The sequence below is a fragment of the Lactuca sativa genome, chromosome 5 (genome assembly GCF_002870075.4).
Source record: "Lactuca sativa cultivar Salinas chromosome 5, Lsat_Salinas_v11, whole genome shotgun sequence".
Lineage (NCBI taxonomy): Eukaryota > Viridiplantae > Streptophyta > Magnoliopsida > Asterales > Asteraceae > Lactuca > Lactuca sativa.
The window spans coordinates 76,533,334-76,549,715 of NC_056627.2; the positions used below are offsets into that span (position 1 = coordinate 76,533,334).

At 40.0% G+C, this 16,382-nt stretch overlaps 2 protein-coding genes across 2 annotated transcripts; both read left to right on the top strand.

Annotated features, from left to right (window-relative positions):
* Positions 1 to 2,603: 2,603 nt before the first annotated feature.
* On the top strand, positions 2,604 to 6,308 carry LOC111908012 (uncharacterized). Its single transcript, XM_023903820.3, has 2 exons — positions 2,604 to 3,681; positions 3,918 to 6,308. The coding sequence occupies exon 2, from the start codon at positions 4,683 to 4,685 to the stop codon at positions 6,126 to 6,128; it is 1,446 nt and encodes a 481-aa protein (XP_023759588.2). The 5' UTR covers positions 2,604 to 3,681; positions 3,918 to 4,682; the 3' UTR covers positions 6,129 to 6,308.
* LOC128125868 (putative receptor-like protein kinase At5g39000) lies at positions 2,773 to 3,711 on the top strand. Its single transcript, XM_052771608.1, has one exon. It carries the CDS (start codon positions 2,773 to 2,775, stop codon positions 3,709 to 3,711), a length of 939 nt encoding a protein of 312 aa, XP_052627568.1.
* Positions 6,309 to 16,382: the final 10,074 nt, after the last annotated feature.

The following is a 16,382-nucleotide window of genomic DNA, read 5'->3' on the forward strand; positions in this document are numbered from 1 at the left end:
GATGCTAGGATGTTATTCTAGGCTTAGGGGTACTTAGTGTAGGTAAAAAGAAAGTACGAGGTGAAAAAGAGAAAAGTTTGTAACCAAAAATCGGCTGGCTTCGGATCCCATTTATAGGAGGCCGAATCTCCTTATTACGTTGGGCGTAATTGTTCGGTACATGGGGCGTACTGCCTCGGAAGGCTCTTCGTTGGGCGTACGAAGTGGATCAGATTGGACGCATCAAGGCTATGACACATGTCCCTCATACAAAGGAGTGGGGAGGGTGACCGACTCCGGATCACTTACACGAGTACGCTGGGAGTACTCCTTCGCACCAGCCTCGAAGTGTGTGCCCAAAACTTCAAAATTTTGTAACTTTCACATACGATTTCCGTTTTTGATGTTTTTTATATCCACGCGTAGGTGAAATTATGCTCCACAACTTTTGTTTAGACTCCGTCGGCTAATTTTGACTTTATTTTTAAAGTTATATTTTTAACAGGCCGGGACAGGAAAAGTCCGTTAAAAATTCATAACTTCTTCATCAGACGTCCGTTTTCGTCTGTCTTTTTACTGTTAAACTACTATCGACGAGATCTTAGATTCTCGTTTAGGTTGTTTCGGCTAAAAATCACTCGATCTAAAATTCGAGTTTCGGACTGCATACTGCTAAGCTGAAAGTTAGAAAAATCACAACTTCCTCGTACGAAGTCAGATTTGGGCATTCTTTTTATGCACGCTCTCGGTTTAACGAACACTTCGGCTTTCGTTTAGGTTACTAATGCTAAAAAGCACTTTATTGTGATTTCACTTTTTACATCACACAGTGTTGTGCCGGTTCTGTCGCGAAACTTCGACATGTCATAACTTCTTCGTTATAACTGGGATTTCAGTATTCTTTATATCTCTAGAATCCTTGTTTCAACCACTACAAGTTTCTTCATTTATATCGGGTTCATCTAATATTTATTTTCGACACTTATTTTTATGTTTAATTCATTAAACCATAAAAATTAAGTATAAAACACATATGCTCAAATAATACATTTTTATCACCTCAAAACAAGTTGCAAAGGTTGACCTAAAGTATTACATCATCATTAATGTCCAGCCTAGAAACGCGGGCATTACATTTTAACAATGATGTAATAAAAAGAAATTTAAGTACGTTGTTATTTCCTGTATTTCTCCTAATTTTTATTTCATGGTCTTGTAATATAATTACATGGATCAGGTTAGAGAACAATGTTTGCTGTTCCTGAACTTGAAAATGAAGTTAAACTTATTTGGTGCTTACAAGACACTCAGGAATGAACCAGATCAAAATGAAAATAATATCCATCGTTTAAAATGGTCCCTCTAGTAAGAATTACCTCTCTCTCACACACACACATACACACACTTTCTTACTTCTCTCTCTCTCTCTCTCTCTCACACACACACACACATACACACACTAAGTTATATGTTATTGAAGGTGTACTTGGTTGCAGGTGTGAGTGTATGGAAGCGCATGAAATGGAAAAGATGTCATCAAAGCTTTAGTAGTGATGACTACATCATGCTGGGGACACCTTATAGGTTTTGTTATTTTGTATAAATATGTAAATTATTTTTATATTGTCGATATGTATTTGAAATTTATGTTTATAATGTATCAAATATTGAAACTTTTTACTTTCATATTTTATTGATTTTAAAATATGAATTTGATGTATATTTTAAGATTCTTTTGTTTTGAATATATAAAAAATTTGGAGTTTTCTTGAAATTAATTTTTTTTATAATGCTAGGATCCGTCGGTAATCTATTATAAGAAAATCCGTTGGTAATCCGTTGTAGGATATTCTGTCGGTAATCCATTACCGAATCATTACGTCGGCATTCCGTTACAAATACAAATCCGTAGGTAATCCGTTATTTATTACCGACGGAAAAATCCGTCGCTAAAAATTTCTTGAAGCCGTCGGAAATCTGTTACAACAATTAGCGACAAGAATATACCGACGAATTTTGGTTTGTTACAATTCCGTCGGTAAAGAGTATTAGTGACGGATTAACGACGGTTTTGGCCGTCGGTAATGCTCTTTTTTGTAGTAGTGAGTGTATGGTACGTACTATCATTGCTAATAATCAATACAACCTTGTACTCCGTATGCTTTATGTGTACTTCTAATTCCACTTCTATTATGTAGCAATTCTGTAACATTGTCATACAACATCTTTAGGATGAGTTGTGGCATAATTGAACATAAATAGAGTAAAACCAAACTTTTATGACAAGCTTTTATAGACTTTTGTGTTAATAACCCTACTTAAAAGTAGCAAATTATAAGAAAAACTTTGACACGCTTTTATAGACTTTTGTGTTAATAATCGTACATAAAACTAGCAAATTATAAGAAAAAACTTATACAACATATACAAAAATAATAATAATAATGATTATCTAATTTTCTAAAAACCTTTAAGAAAATTAGTCGTTCAAGAGAAACTAGAGAAAAATAAATTTTGCCTCCAATAATTAATCCTACTTTTACTACCATGTGTCTTGGTCTGCCACTAGTCCCTCCACTTTGGCCTTGATATGAATCGTTACTTTTTGTAATATGAATCGTTACTTTTTGTAGCATATATGTCTTGGTCAGTTATCTAACTCCTCATTTTCTCTTCCTTCTTGTAGCTGAAGGCTTTGTTTTTCCCAACTATCATCAACGTCGCTGCCCCTTTCGACTTTAATTCTTTGTAAGTTTTAGCTTTGTTTCCTATTTTTGATAGATCATCAAAACGATGTCTGTCCTAAAACAGTTTGAACACCTAAAAATACAACTAGAAGCTATAGAATCAACCACAAACAACTTTTCTAAAGAGAGCTGCATCGGGAAAGGAGGCTTTGGGAAAGTGTACAAGGGAGAACTCCTCCATTCGATGGGGCATACCACGGTTGCCATAAAACGTTTAGATCGTTCATTTGGGCAAGGAGACTCTGAGTTTTGGAAGGAGGTGATTATGCTTTCAGTTTACAGGCATGAAAATATTGTCTCCCTCTTGGGGTTTTGTGATGAGAAAGGCGAGAAGATCCTTGTGTATGAGTATTCATCCAGAAGAAGTCTCGACTTACATCTGAACAACAAGGATCTAACATGGGTTCAACGCCTTACGATTTGCATCGGGGTGGCTCGTGGAATAGCATACCTTCATAATCCAGCAGGTACTCAACAAAGAGTATTGCATAGAGATATTAAAAGTTCCAACATTCTTTTAGATGAAAATTGGAATGCCAAGATAGCCGATCTTGGTCTATCTAAATTTGGTCCTGCAAACCAGAACTACACATTCCTTGTCACCAATAATAGAGTTGGCACTATTGGGTATTGTGATCCGCTATATTTAGAAAGTGGGATACTAACAAAGGAGTCAGACGTTTACTCATTTGGTATAGTCCTATTTGAAGTTTTTTGTGGAAGATTGTGTTTTGAAAGCAATGATAAGCCTCAATCTTTTACTCAACTGGTCCGAAAACATTACAGACAGAAGAACCTAAATGAAATTATTTGGGGTAATATAAAGGAAGAAATACATCCTACCTCTTTGGAGGTGTTTTCAGCAATTGCTTATCAATGTTTGAAGAATGACAGTGAAAAACGTCCATTAATGGAGGACGTCGTGACACAACTTGAAACTGCCCTCGAATATCAAGTAACTTATGTTCTTTCTCTTCTTTCATAAGAAAAACCTAAGAAAATGAGAAAAAAAAATAATAAAACGAATGTCCTAAGTCATCCCACAAGTATATCCATGCCGGACCAAAAATATATTGTTCATTACTTTTGGTTCATTAAGATAATATATAACCTAAAACATATAATCCGACTCTCTCTAGTGTGCTTTCTCCTGTCTCTCTCTAATGTGCTACCTTCTTGTGCTTCTTGCAGGTTAACATAGACGGCATCTCACCGGTACCTCAAATCCAGAGTAAGCTTACCGGATACCTCAACGGAAACGACTACTACCACTGGTAGCCGAAACCCGGCCCAATAAGGGGGCAAGTTAGACGTTGACCCGGGTCATGATATGGTTTGGGCCTTTGGGGCCCCATAATTAATTCTAATATATAAATATATATGTTGGGTAGCGGTTTTTGATGTATTGCGTCTATTGGGCTCGGTTATTAGTCCAAGGTTTGTAACTCCGGTTTGGGCCTGTCCAACCGAGAGCCTGATAGGGTTTAGTATAAATATATATGCTTGCATGCATATTAGGTTAATGATTGATAGCGATAACGATAGAAAAGATTATTACGATAGATCAGTGCATTATTTCTTTATCGTTCTTGTAAACCCTAAATCCTCTACAGTGGAAGTTCTTTATCGAGCTCTGCTGAGGATTGTTGATCTAATCATTCGACATACTTTGATCCATACTTGTGTTCTTACAGTTTTCTTGTTTATAATTTTACCTGTTATAAAGATCCAAACGATCTTCAAGTTAGTTTCATAACTTATCAATTGGTATCAGAGCAGGAGGCTGTGTAATTCATACACTTTTTTTCCTGTGAAAAAGGTTGCGATTAGGGTTATTCCGCATTTACTGATATTTATTGAGCCGTCATCCCATAATTGACGTAACTCGGTATTTATTGTTTTGCCCTAATTTAATACATTACAAGTCTGATCTTTTAACAGGTTATTCGATCAAGCATGGACGAGTCGCAATCCAATCCCATTAATATTTCGAACAACATTGGATCAACAACGAAGATTCCCATCCTTTACACCCATGATTATGAAGTCTGGGCACATCACTTTGAAGACTATGTTATAGGATCTGAGGACAATGGATACCCCATCTGGGAAGCAATATTTTCTGGACCCTTTGCTCATTCAGCAACTTCAAGGATTATTAAAACTCAGAAGGAGTATAATGATCTTTTGAAAGACGTTAAAGATATTGCTCAAGACGAAAAAGATAAATTTCAGTGCAATATCAAAGCATTGAGATTAATCAGATTCGCTCTTCAATCTGATACTTTCAGGCTGGTGAGTTCATGCACAACTGCAAAAGAAATATGGGACAGGCTACGAGAATTGTATTCTACGGACGAAGATCTTGAACACTCCATTCAAACCTTACTCTTGTCTGAGTTTGGTGAATTCAAGCAGGGAGCTGAAGAAACCGTGACTCAAACATTCGATCGCTTCAATCATCTTCTTAGCAAGATGATTAAACATGACATTGAAAGGAAGCTAATTGAGCAGAAGGTTACGTTTTTGAACGGCCTCAGATCTGAGTGGAGAGCTGTAGTGTCCACAGTTAAAGCGCATGAGCAATTCAAATCCTACTCTTTGGCGAAACTGGTGGGCATCCTAAAATCTCAAGAAAAGATCGTGTTACAGGAGAAAAGTGTGGTCTCAAGCTTGGGTTCGTTGGCTCTTTTGTCCAAAAGCAAAGCGGTGATGGAAGAAGAAGACCTCAACTTGGAGGACTATGACCTCACTTCGGAAGACTATGCTATGATGGTGTCAAACCCCAAGAGGTTCATCAAGAAAAGATTTCCCACTAATAAGAACAGAAATTGGCAGGGAAGTTATAGTTCTGAAAATGTCAAAGATGAACCAAAGGCAGAAGAATCAAAGAAGGAACCGAAAGCTGAAGGAGATTCGGGAGTGAGCTGCTATTATTGTGGAGGAAAGAACCACTATGCAAAAGATTGTGTCCTCAAGAAAATGGCAGAAAAGGATGATGAAAAAGATGAAGAAGCTTTGTTGCAGAGAAAGCTGGATGAGATCAGGAAGAAGAAATCTACTGCTAACCCTTCTATGAATGCTTTAATTGTGCAGGGTTCGGTAGCGGATGATGAGTTCGGTGGCGTGGAGGTCTGGTCAACCGACTCAGAAGATGATGAAGTGAGGAAGCCTTCTCATGGAAAGGCTTATGTGGCGAAAGATGAGAATAGCGGGGGGAAATGCTTGATGGTATCTGATGTATCTCAGATGAGGGGATACAACACTGATCGTGGGAATGAAGACACGAAGGAGCAACAGGATTTTTGCTTTACAGCTAAACCGCTCAGCGTGCAGTTCAACGAGCTTGATGAACTGATCAAGAAGCTACAATCCATTTTTGTTTCATTCAAAGTCCCATAATGCTCATACAAAAAAGAATTAAAAAGTGTTAATTCAAGAATCTCTCATCTAGACAGTAGTTTAACTCAAACTCGAGTCACCAATTCTAACCTAACTGACCAAATAAGCAGGGTGTCTTCGAAGAGTGAGAAACGGAGGATGTGGATCGAACTGAAGGAGTCGGAGTTAATCAAAACAAAAGATGGAAACATATATTTGCAAAGAGACAATTTAAAGATTTTAAAACAGAGAAATGTTTTTTGTTTGATTGGCAGACGTCTTTATACTAATATCACTCAACTTCATTTGGACTGTGAAATAGGACAAAAGATTCATCGCATGATTTTACCCTTCCTTGAGTTTAAGGAGGATGAAATTGATGCTGAAGCGTATAATTGTGAAAGTGTTATTTTGTCTGAAGATGTTAATCCGACGTATATGTATGGACTAGACAAAATCGAATCTTTCATAAAGTCCAAGGACCATAAGGACATGCTTAAAAATCTTTTGGATGAAAATGATAAACTGAAACTGAGGACCGAAACCATACAAAAATTTGACTCATTGAATGCCAACTTGAGCTCAGAAAATAAAATTGATGTTGAAAATACATCTGAGCTTAATGAGGACGACAATATGAGTGAAATTTCTGTAGAGGACACAGTTGATTGTTCAGAATTTGTCAAGAGCGAACCCGAAAACCACAAGAATCTAATTTCAGAAAATTCAGTGGAGTTTGCTCGTTTGTCCCAACAAAAGTCCCCGATTCTTGCAGAAAAGGCAGTAGTATACCAAAAGGTTCGAACCACTCCAAATCAGGTGTATAAGGTCACAGGCGTAACCGAACATCAGACTGCTGAACTCACAGCCGTTATAAACAAAGACAATGTTGATGGCTGCGACGAGTTCTTTTGGTCAACTCCCATTGATAATGCTGATGAAACGGTAGGTCTTTCTGAAAGGACTTCATGGAAAAGCAAAGGTAGATATGTGCCAGAACCTTTGAATAATCCTGATAGCTTCGATGTGCCAAGTACTAGTGGTACAAAAGATGTTCCTCAAGAAAAAGGAATTCCTGCAAAAGAAGTCACTCTTCCAAGCGAAACATCATCAGTTCAGAGTGAACCAGCTAAAGGAAAACAGAAACCAAAAGCCAATATTCATCATCAACCGAAGCAGATGAGAAATCAAAAACAACAAAGGAATCCGAGATACAAGAAGAATCTCTCTGAAAAAAAAAAAACAGTTTTGGCAATCTCAGAATGCCTTTTTCTCACATCATGACAGGAACTTAAAATCAGAGAAAAGTCCTGTTAAATCTCAAGAGAGCTATAACAACCAAAAGCAGAGGTTCGGTTCAGAGGATAACATCAACCGAAAGCAGAAGTTCGGTTCAGAGTACAACATCAACCGAAAGCAAAGGTTCGGTTCAGAGAACAAAAGAGATCAAAATTCTAGGTTCGGTCCCACTAATGATCAAAAGCAAAAGGGTCACCTAGAATCTCAAGTCAAGAAATCATCTCAGTCTAAGTTCTCTCATTCTAACTCCTCTAATTCTTCAAATTCTTCTAATTCCTCTCAACCCCGTTCTAAATTCCATTCTGTTCACTCTCAAAAACCCCAATCATCAACTGAACTAAAAGGAAAACAGAAGGTTTCATCAGTTAAACCAGAGTCCAAACCAAAAGCAACGAATCCCAATAAAATTAAGGTTTTCACCATCAAAAAGAAAGATGAAACAACACTAATAAAAAGAACATATCTTGCTGACATCTCTCTTACTATTCCCGTTCCTATGAAAGGCTCACAAGGACCCAAGAAACTTTGGGTTCCTAAATCTGCTTAATTTTTACAGGTTATCAGTGACGAGCAGTTTGACGAAGAATGGTACATTGACAGTGGCTGCTCACGTCACATGACAGGAAGGAAGGAAGAGCTGAGGGAATATAGATCTCTTTCAAATGGTGGAAATGTAAAGTCCGGGAACAACTCCTTCGGTACCATAAAAGGCTATGGAATGATTACAAACGGTGATTTCACGATTAGGAAGGTTGCATACGTGGAAGGACTACAACATAACCTCATCAGTGTATCTCAGCTTGTTGGAGGTACCGGTCTCAAGGTTTCATTCGACGATGAGGGTTCTGAAATCATTGAGAAGAAGACGAAAAGAGTTATTCTCAAATCGGAGCGTAAAGGTGAAATGTTTCCCCTAAACCTCAAACCTATCAAAGGGAACCCAGCTATCTGCCTGTTATCCAAAGCACAATCTGACGAAAGCTGGTTGTGGCACCGAAGGCTCTCTCATCTCAACTTTAAGGATATCAACAAACTTGTCACTAGAGGTCATGTTCGAGGTCTTCCATTGCTCAAGTACGATAGAGAACATTTGTGTGCTGCATGTGAAATGGGGAAGCAGAGTCGTCAAAGTCATCCATCTATAATAAACACTAAAGTTGTTGAACCACTAGAATTACTTCATATTGATTTGTGTGGTCCATCATCTATCGAAAGTATCGGTGGTAGCAAGTACATTCTTGTTATTGTTGATGACTTTTCGCGTTTTACATGGGTGTTCTTTCTGAAGCTTAAATCTGAAGCGACTCACAAGCTAAAGGTGTTCATCAAGCAGATTGAAGTACAGTTGAAGAAAGTCGTTCGCAACATCAGGAGCGACAATGGACTGGAATTCAAAAATAAAGAATTTGAAGAATTCTTGGCAGAAAAAGGAATTAGTCACAACATCTCAGCTACCTACACACCTCAACAAAACGGAATTGTCGAAAGACGAAACCGATCTTTGTGTGAAGCAGCCCGAACCATGCTAAGTTTCTCTTCCTTACCTTTATATTTTTGGGCTGATGCTATTTCTGCTGCTTGTTTTACACAGAACAGGTCATATCTCAACAAGCGATTCACTCTCACTCCTTATGAGATCATCAACAACAGGAAGCCAAATGTCAAGTTTTTCCATGTGTTCGGTTCACGGTGTTTCATCTTCAATTCTAAAGAACACCGCAACAAGTTTGATGTCAAAGCTGATGAAGGGATATTTCTGGGCTATTCTCTTACTTCTAAAGCGTACAGGGTATTAAACAAGCGTTCGAGGAAAATAGAAGAAACCTATTATGTGACTTTTGATGATAGCTATGTCAAAAAGTTAAAGGCAAACGAAGACACAGCTGGAGAAATCTTTCCTCAAACTGGCCAAGTCACAGCCTCAATCGCTAACCTATTTGAAAAGTTCGTGGAATTATTTGATGAACCAGAGAAGGCCACTCTCTCAGAAGCCAGCGCAGGTGATAACAGGGTAGATCATTTGAAGCAACTTGTCGAAGATGCTGCAAAGAGAATGAATGAAGGAGGATCATGTTCTGACGACCCTCCACAACACAATGCTTCAGTCGAGGGGGAGGATCCGCCATCATCATCACAGCCGAGCTCACATGTTGAAGGGGAGAACAGTTCTCAAGCTGCTCCCGAACGCACTTTATCAACCGAAAGTACCACACCAACCGAAAGTGCCTCACCACCCGAAGGTGCATCAACACCCGAAAGCTCAACACCAGCAGAAACCTCTGTAGCACAAGACACTCAAGACATTCCTGAAAGCTTATCTGTCGAGGGGGAGCATGCCGATATGCTTTATGACGATGAAAGTCCATCCGAACCAGAAGAGATGATAAACGCTGAATTGGATCCAACCTTTGATCCAAACTACCCTCCTCTCGTCAAATGGACCAGAGATCATCCTGTCTCTCAAGTTGTTGGGGATGTATCTGAAAAAGTTCTGACCCGATCACAACTCAAGGCAAAACAAACTTCCTTGTTTTCAAAAGTAGAATTCTGTATGTTTAACTCCTTCGTCTCAAAAGTTGAACCAAAGACAGTTAACACTGCTCTTGATCACTCTGATTGGGTTCAAGCGATGCAAGACGAACTGAATGAATTCGAAAGGAACAAAGTTTGGCGACTCATTCCAACTCCTCCAGATGCCTCAGTTGTTGGTCTCAAATGGGTCTTCAGGAACAAAATGGACAAGGAAGGGAACGTAATACGAAACAAAGCACGTCTGGTAGTGAAAGGATACTGTCAGGAGGAAGGAATTAACTATGAAGAGACTTTCGCTCCTATAGCTAGGCTGGAATCCGTTAGAATATTTCTCGCCTATGATGCACACAAAAACTTTGAAGTCTACCAAATGGACGTCAAGTGTGCATTTGTCAATGGTGAACTTGAAGAAACAGTGTACGTGGAGCAACCTCCTGGATTCGTAAATGAAAGGTATCCTAATCATTGTTATATTTTGGACAAATCCGTGTATGGACTGAAACAAGCTCCGAGAGCCTGGTATGAAATGCTGACAAAGTTTTTAAAGATGTCCAAATTCAAACAAGGTTTGGTTGACCCAACCTTCTTTCGTAAGAAGGAAGGTAACCACCTTATGATTGTTCAAATTTACGTCGATGATATCATCTTTGGCTCTACGAATCCCAGCTTAACGGCTGAATTCAGAAAGCTGATGGAGACTAAATTTGAAATGAGCTCAATGGGTCCAATTAACTTTTTCCTTGGTTTAAATATTAGACAGGGACCCGAAGGCATCTTTATTAATCAGGAAGCTTACACGAAGACTCTCCTTGCAAAATTTGGCATGATGGGAGATTCAAAGGTCAAAGTTCCAATGGCGTTCGGCACCAAGCTCACTCCATCCTTGGATAAACCGGCAGTTGATATTACGCTTTATCGCCAGATGATTGGTTCTTTAATGTATCTTACTGCTAGCAGGCCTGACATAATGTTCTCTGTTTGTTACTGTGCTAGATTTCAGGCGAACCCACGCGAACCTCACATGCTTGCAGTGAAGAACATTCTATGATATCTCAAGCGAACTACCTCTTTAGGTCTATGGTATCCTTCCAACTCAGGCTTCTTCGTTCAAGCCTACTCAGATGCAGACCTTGGAGGTTGTGGACTAGACAGAAAAAGCACCACTGGCGGCTGCCAATTCCTTGACGGGAAGTTGGTCAGCTAGCAATCAAAGAAACAAACCTGTGTCCTTGTCTACAGCTGAAGCAGAATACATTACAGCTGCATCCTGCACTTCTCAAGTGATTTAGATCCAGAGTCAACTCTGAGACTATGGACTCAATATGAAAAAGATCCCACTATATTGTGACTCTGAAAGTGCAATTAGGATCTGTCATAACCCAGTGCAACACTCCAAGACTAAGCACATAGCACTGAGGTATCACTTCATTAAAGATCATGTGGAAGATGGAAACGTTGAAATTCACTTTGTTAGAACCACTGATCAACTGGCTGATGTCTTCACCAAAGCCCTTCCTAAAGCGTCGTTCAACAAAATTCTACAAGGGCTAGGTATGATGGAATCAGAGTCAGTACCACAAACTACCTCTCAAACACAAACGTAAGAAGCGAAATAGACCGAACGTTTGGGTTCGGTTGGATCATCTGCCTCTCGCTCATCAACTAAAGGTAGTTTTCTTGGTTGTAAATTTCATGTACAATTGTTTTAAAATTATTTATCTTATTGTCAAAAGTATTTCCTTTTTGAAAATCTAATTTCTTCGGTAACCGAAATAGACCGAACGTTCGGGTTCGGTTTTCCAAAATTTTTCAAAATCGAAACCAACCGAACGCTCGGGTTCGGTTTTTCAAAATTTTTCAAAACCGAAACCAACCGAAGGCTCGGGTTCGGTTTTCCAAAATTTTTCAAAACCGAAACCAACCGAAGGCTCGGGTTCGGTTTTCCAAAATTTTTCAAAACCGAAACCAACCGAAGGCTCGGGTTCGGTTTTCCAAAATTTTTCAAAACCGAAATCAACCGAACGCTCGGGTTCGGTTTTCCAAAATTTTTCAAAACCGAAATCAACCGAACGCTCGGGTTCGATTTTTCAAAATTTTTCACAACCGAAATCAACCGAACGCTCGGGTTCGGTTCCAAAGTTTTTTTTATCTTCTTATTTTCTTTCTCAGTCTAATTTTTTTATTTTTTTTTATTTTTATTTATCATTTATTTTTTTTTTATATCAAAAATTCCAAAAATATTTCTTTTCTTCTAATATCAAAAACTCGAAAAATAGTTTGTTCTTTATTTTCTTATTGGCTTTACTTTTATTTGTGTGTTTGTTTATGGGGAAATTGTTGAATTAGTTAAGTGTCCCTAGAAGCATGCTGCTGTATGTGCCCAAAGCCTCATCAGATTCTGAATAATAGCCTTAATGACTTGGTATACACAAACCTTGTCTTCCCAATTAGGCTATCACATTTATTCTAATCGTGAGCTACCTAACTCTCTTCTCAGATGAGATAAGAGTTTTCTGCTTGGTCCTATTTTTCACAACAGAGGTACTTTGATTTCTTACACCATCTCTATTGCATTTCTCCATTAAATTCATTTCACAAACGTAACCCTTGACACTCTCAAAAATTACCACTGAGGTTTATGGTTACTCAAAAACTGCGTTTATGATCTTAGTTTCGTGCCACTACGAGCTGAGTGAAACCCAAAATTCAATACCCAATCTGAATTGACGGTGAACAATTAATTTGCTCTAGTTTTCACTAATGAATTGACGGACGTATCTTCATAAAATCTCAAATTTTTATTTTGTGTGATTCCTATGAAATTGTTAAAAACCATAACATTTCTTCCCTTGGGATCCAGTTTTTAATTTTTTGTTGAGATTTTATATTTCCCAGCCACTTTAAAATGATTACCAAACTACTTGTTCAACAGACTACACCAGTCTCACAAGTACTTTGTTCACTTTCTATCTTATTTCAAGATTAGGACTGTTGAATCAAAGCAAAGCCACCCTAAGAAGCCTAATTAAAAGAAGTCTTTCAACACTTCTTAATAAGTGCTTGATCGTTATTCAACGGGTAACCACACTAACACTTTAAGGTCTTTCTTGACTTTGAAGGAAGAGATTCGTGTCCGGGATCATTTGTTTCGTGTCTTTATTGACATCACAATTTTTCCTAAAAAGGATTGCTTTATTTCTTTTCTTTTTCACCCTTAGCACGAAAATCTTTGATTTTCCAAAATTCTGGTTCTAATAATTACAGGCTTTTTCATTGGAATGGTGGTTAATTATAAGTTGTGGTCCATTTTCATCCACGTGGGAGCATTGTTCAAAAGATATCGTTACACTTTAAAAGGATAAGATGAAAAGTTGCTGACTCAGGCGGGAGTCTAATCGATTTGATTTCAAACGGCGGTAAAAGAGAACGCGTGCGGATTTGAAACGTCTAATCTCCAAATGACGTCGCAGACGCGTGTGTGAATTTGAAACGGTTCTTCTCTAAATGGCACGGAAGGGGCGCGTGTGAATCTGAAACGGTTTCTATCCAAACGGCGCTTGATGGGAGGCGTGTTCTAAGGGATCTGACACTCTCTCTCATGCGTGATCATCGGTTTCCCTAACTGTCACGCAGCAGTCGCATTCCGAAAAACCCTTCGTATTTCGATAGAAGATTTGGGAAGATCTTTCTCTCTCCTTAAACCCCAGTATAAAAGGCGACATCATCTACCATTTACCTCTTTACTGCAATCAAAATTCCCAAAGCACAAGAAATCCCTGAACCCTAACTGTTCATCATCTTCTTCACTCTCTTCAACAATGGCAGATTCGTCTTCAGTTCACGCAACGTCCCACATTCTTCCCATTCGCCCTCAACAATGCCTCATCATCGATTTAACCCCTCACGCTTATGATTCCTACATGTTCCCCATCATCGAGTGTTTGAAGTATTCGCCGATTGCTCCTGCACTTTCAAGGGCGGAATCAGTACCAATGGAGTTCCTGTCGCAGATCTATGCGACTGCTCATTACGACAAAGTGGTTGATAGGATCTTCTTTGACGTTTCTCATCACAAAGCGTCTATCTCCAAGCAACGCTTTTGCTCCCTGTTAGGGTTTGAAGCTGATCCTACGAGGGTTAATCCAGAGACAATTCCAATGGGGCACCTGTTCAATATGTTCTACAATATGGGTTATACGAAGGCGCTTACTTCCGTCGCCAAGTTCAAGAAGTCGTGCTTGCCGCCACAGTGGAACGGGATGTTCACTGTGTTATTCAAAGGTCTTTCTGAAAGGAGTTCTAGCTCAGATGGTTCCAGTCGACTGTTCCTGTCCATCTTATATGGTGTCTACAATGGCATCAATGTCGATTATGGGTTTGTTCTTTGGCAACAACTCATCCAGAGTCTCTCATCTTCTTCACGGCATTCAGAGGTGTCTTATGCTAGGTTTTGGACCCTGATCACGAAGTGGGTAATGGACAAGTACAACGTCCCCACTGTCGTCGGTGCACTGATGTCTTCGATTGGTACATTTAATACCACGAAGATCATCGTCTCAGATGCTTCCAAATTTCCCTTCAATGGTTCCATTTCGGAATCCATGTATGCCAACATTCCAGCTGACAGCCGGATCATCAAAACCTACAAAGAGTTCAAGCGTTCTGGTCCGAGGGATCTCACACCGGAGATGTTAAAGTCGATCCATGACGCCGACAAGCCTGCTCCAAGAGGCAAGAAGGCTGAAAAAGGGAAACAGGTGGCGAAAGGGGCTAAAGGCCCTTCTCCTAAGAAGAGGAAACCCACTAAAGTTGCTCAGTCTCCGCAGCACAAGAGGTGAAAAACACAACCAAAGAGAAAGCTGATTATCGCTTCCTCTTCCAGTGAGTCAGAGGGTGAGAGTTCGGATTCTGACGACTCTCCAAGAGGCAACACCCCACCTAGATCTCCTACCCCTGAGATTCAAATCCCTCCTTCTCCAATTCCCTCTCCTCCTAAAACTATTCCTACTTCCATTCCCACCATAAACCCCTTTACCCACATACCAAACACTTCAATCCCAATGCCACCACCAATATTCACCGACGCAACCACAACATCCACTGCACATGTTAGAGCCAATGTATCTGATACGGGGGTTCATACTGATGCAACCGAACCTCCACCAGCACCCGAAACCATAAACACAACCGAAACCCAAAAAGCACCCGAACCTACCCCTACCCAAAAACAACCCGAACCTACACCTACACCTACACCTGAAACAACCCAACCTGAACCTACCCATACCACTGTACCACCAGCTTCACCTCCACCACTATCTCCTGGTCACGCCTCTGACGGAGATGACACTTTCCTTGGCGGGGAAAACATGACGTTTGATTCGGTCTATTACAGTCCGTTTCAAGTGCAGAGCGATGATGATGATGACGCTCCGGTCACAAAGAAACATCTTAAGGAGCTCCATGACAAGGTCGACTTACTCACTGCCCTGAAGGTCAAGAGTGCTCAACTCTCCCATTCTCAACAGCAAATTGACACTCTTTGGTCCGAACGGGAGGTCATCAAGACGTGTGTTTCGGATGTCCACTCAGCCATCTCCAACATCCTCGAAGCACATGATCCCATACTTAATCATTATGTGAGGCGTACCCTTGCAGAGAAGCTCGCTCCTGCCCTAGACCTGTTAAGCAAAATTGAAGGGCTACCCGATTTCGTGTCTATTCCGAAACAAGGGGGAGAGAAGGAGTCTGCATCTCAACCACCTCATTCCTCAAAGGCAACTCACACAACCGAACCTCCTCCTGTAGGCCAAGCCTCCGGTTCGAGTGTGAAAGACAAAGGCAAGAAGATTGCAGAGGATGAAGAGGAAGATGACCAAGAAACCATTGCCGACTTGTTGAAACGCAAAAGTCGACGCAATGATGCAGATGATAGTGCTCGTGTGGCAAGAGAAGCTGAAGAAGCTGAACGAAAACAAAAAGAAGCCCACGACCTTCTCGAGAGTAGGAAAACTCTTTTTCCTGCTTGGACTCTCGAGAGGATGATAAAGGAAGCAATTGACACTCCGAGCATCTTGTGGCTGGAACCAGTTATTTCTTTTGACTGTTCCAATACTGTCGACTCTCAGTTCGACATGCCACTGACCCGAAAGGCGTTCATCTTTCACGCCTTCTCCAACGTTGCTGAGTTCCCTCATCCTCATCCGGAGGTTGATCGGGACTTGATTGATTTCTATCTGAAGGCTGCTCAACCTCAATATCAAACTTGGAGCGCTCAGAATATCATCAACGTTCGGGTCTTGAAACCATACACTGAAGGAAAGTTTATCAACGTTCGGTTCAAGGTGCTCAGGGGATCTGCCAAAACCGAACATGCAATTTCTTTAGCAGATCTTCCGAACCTCAATCCCCATGATTGGATTATCCTGCACAACATCCTTCTGA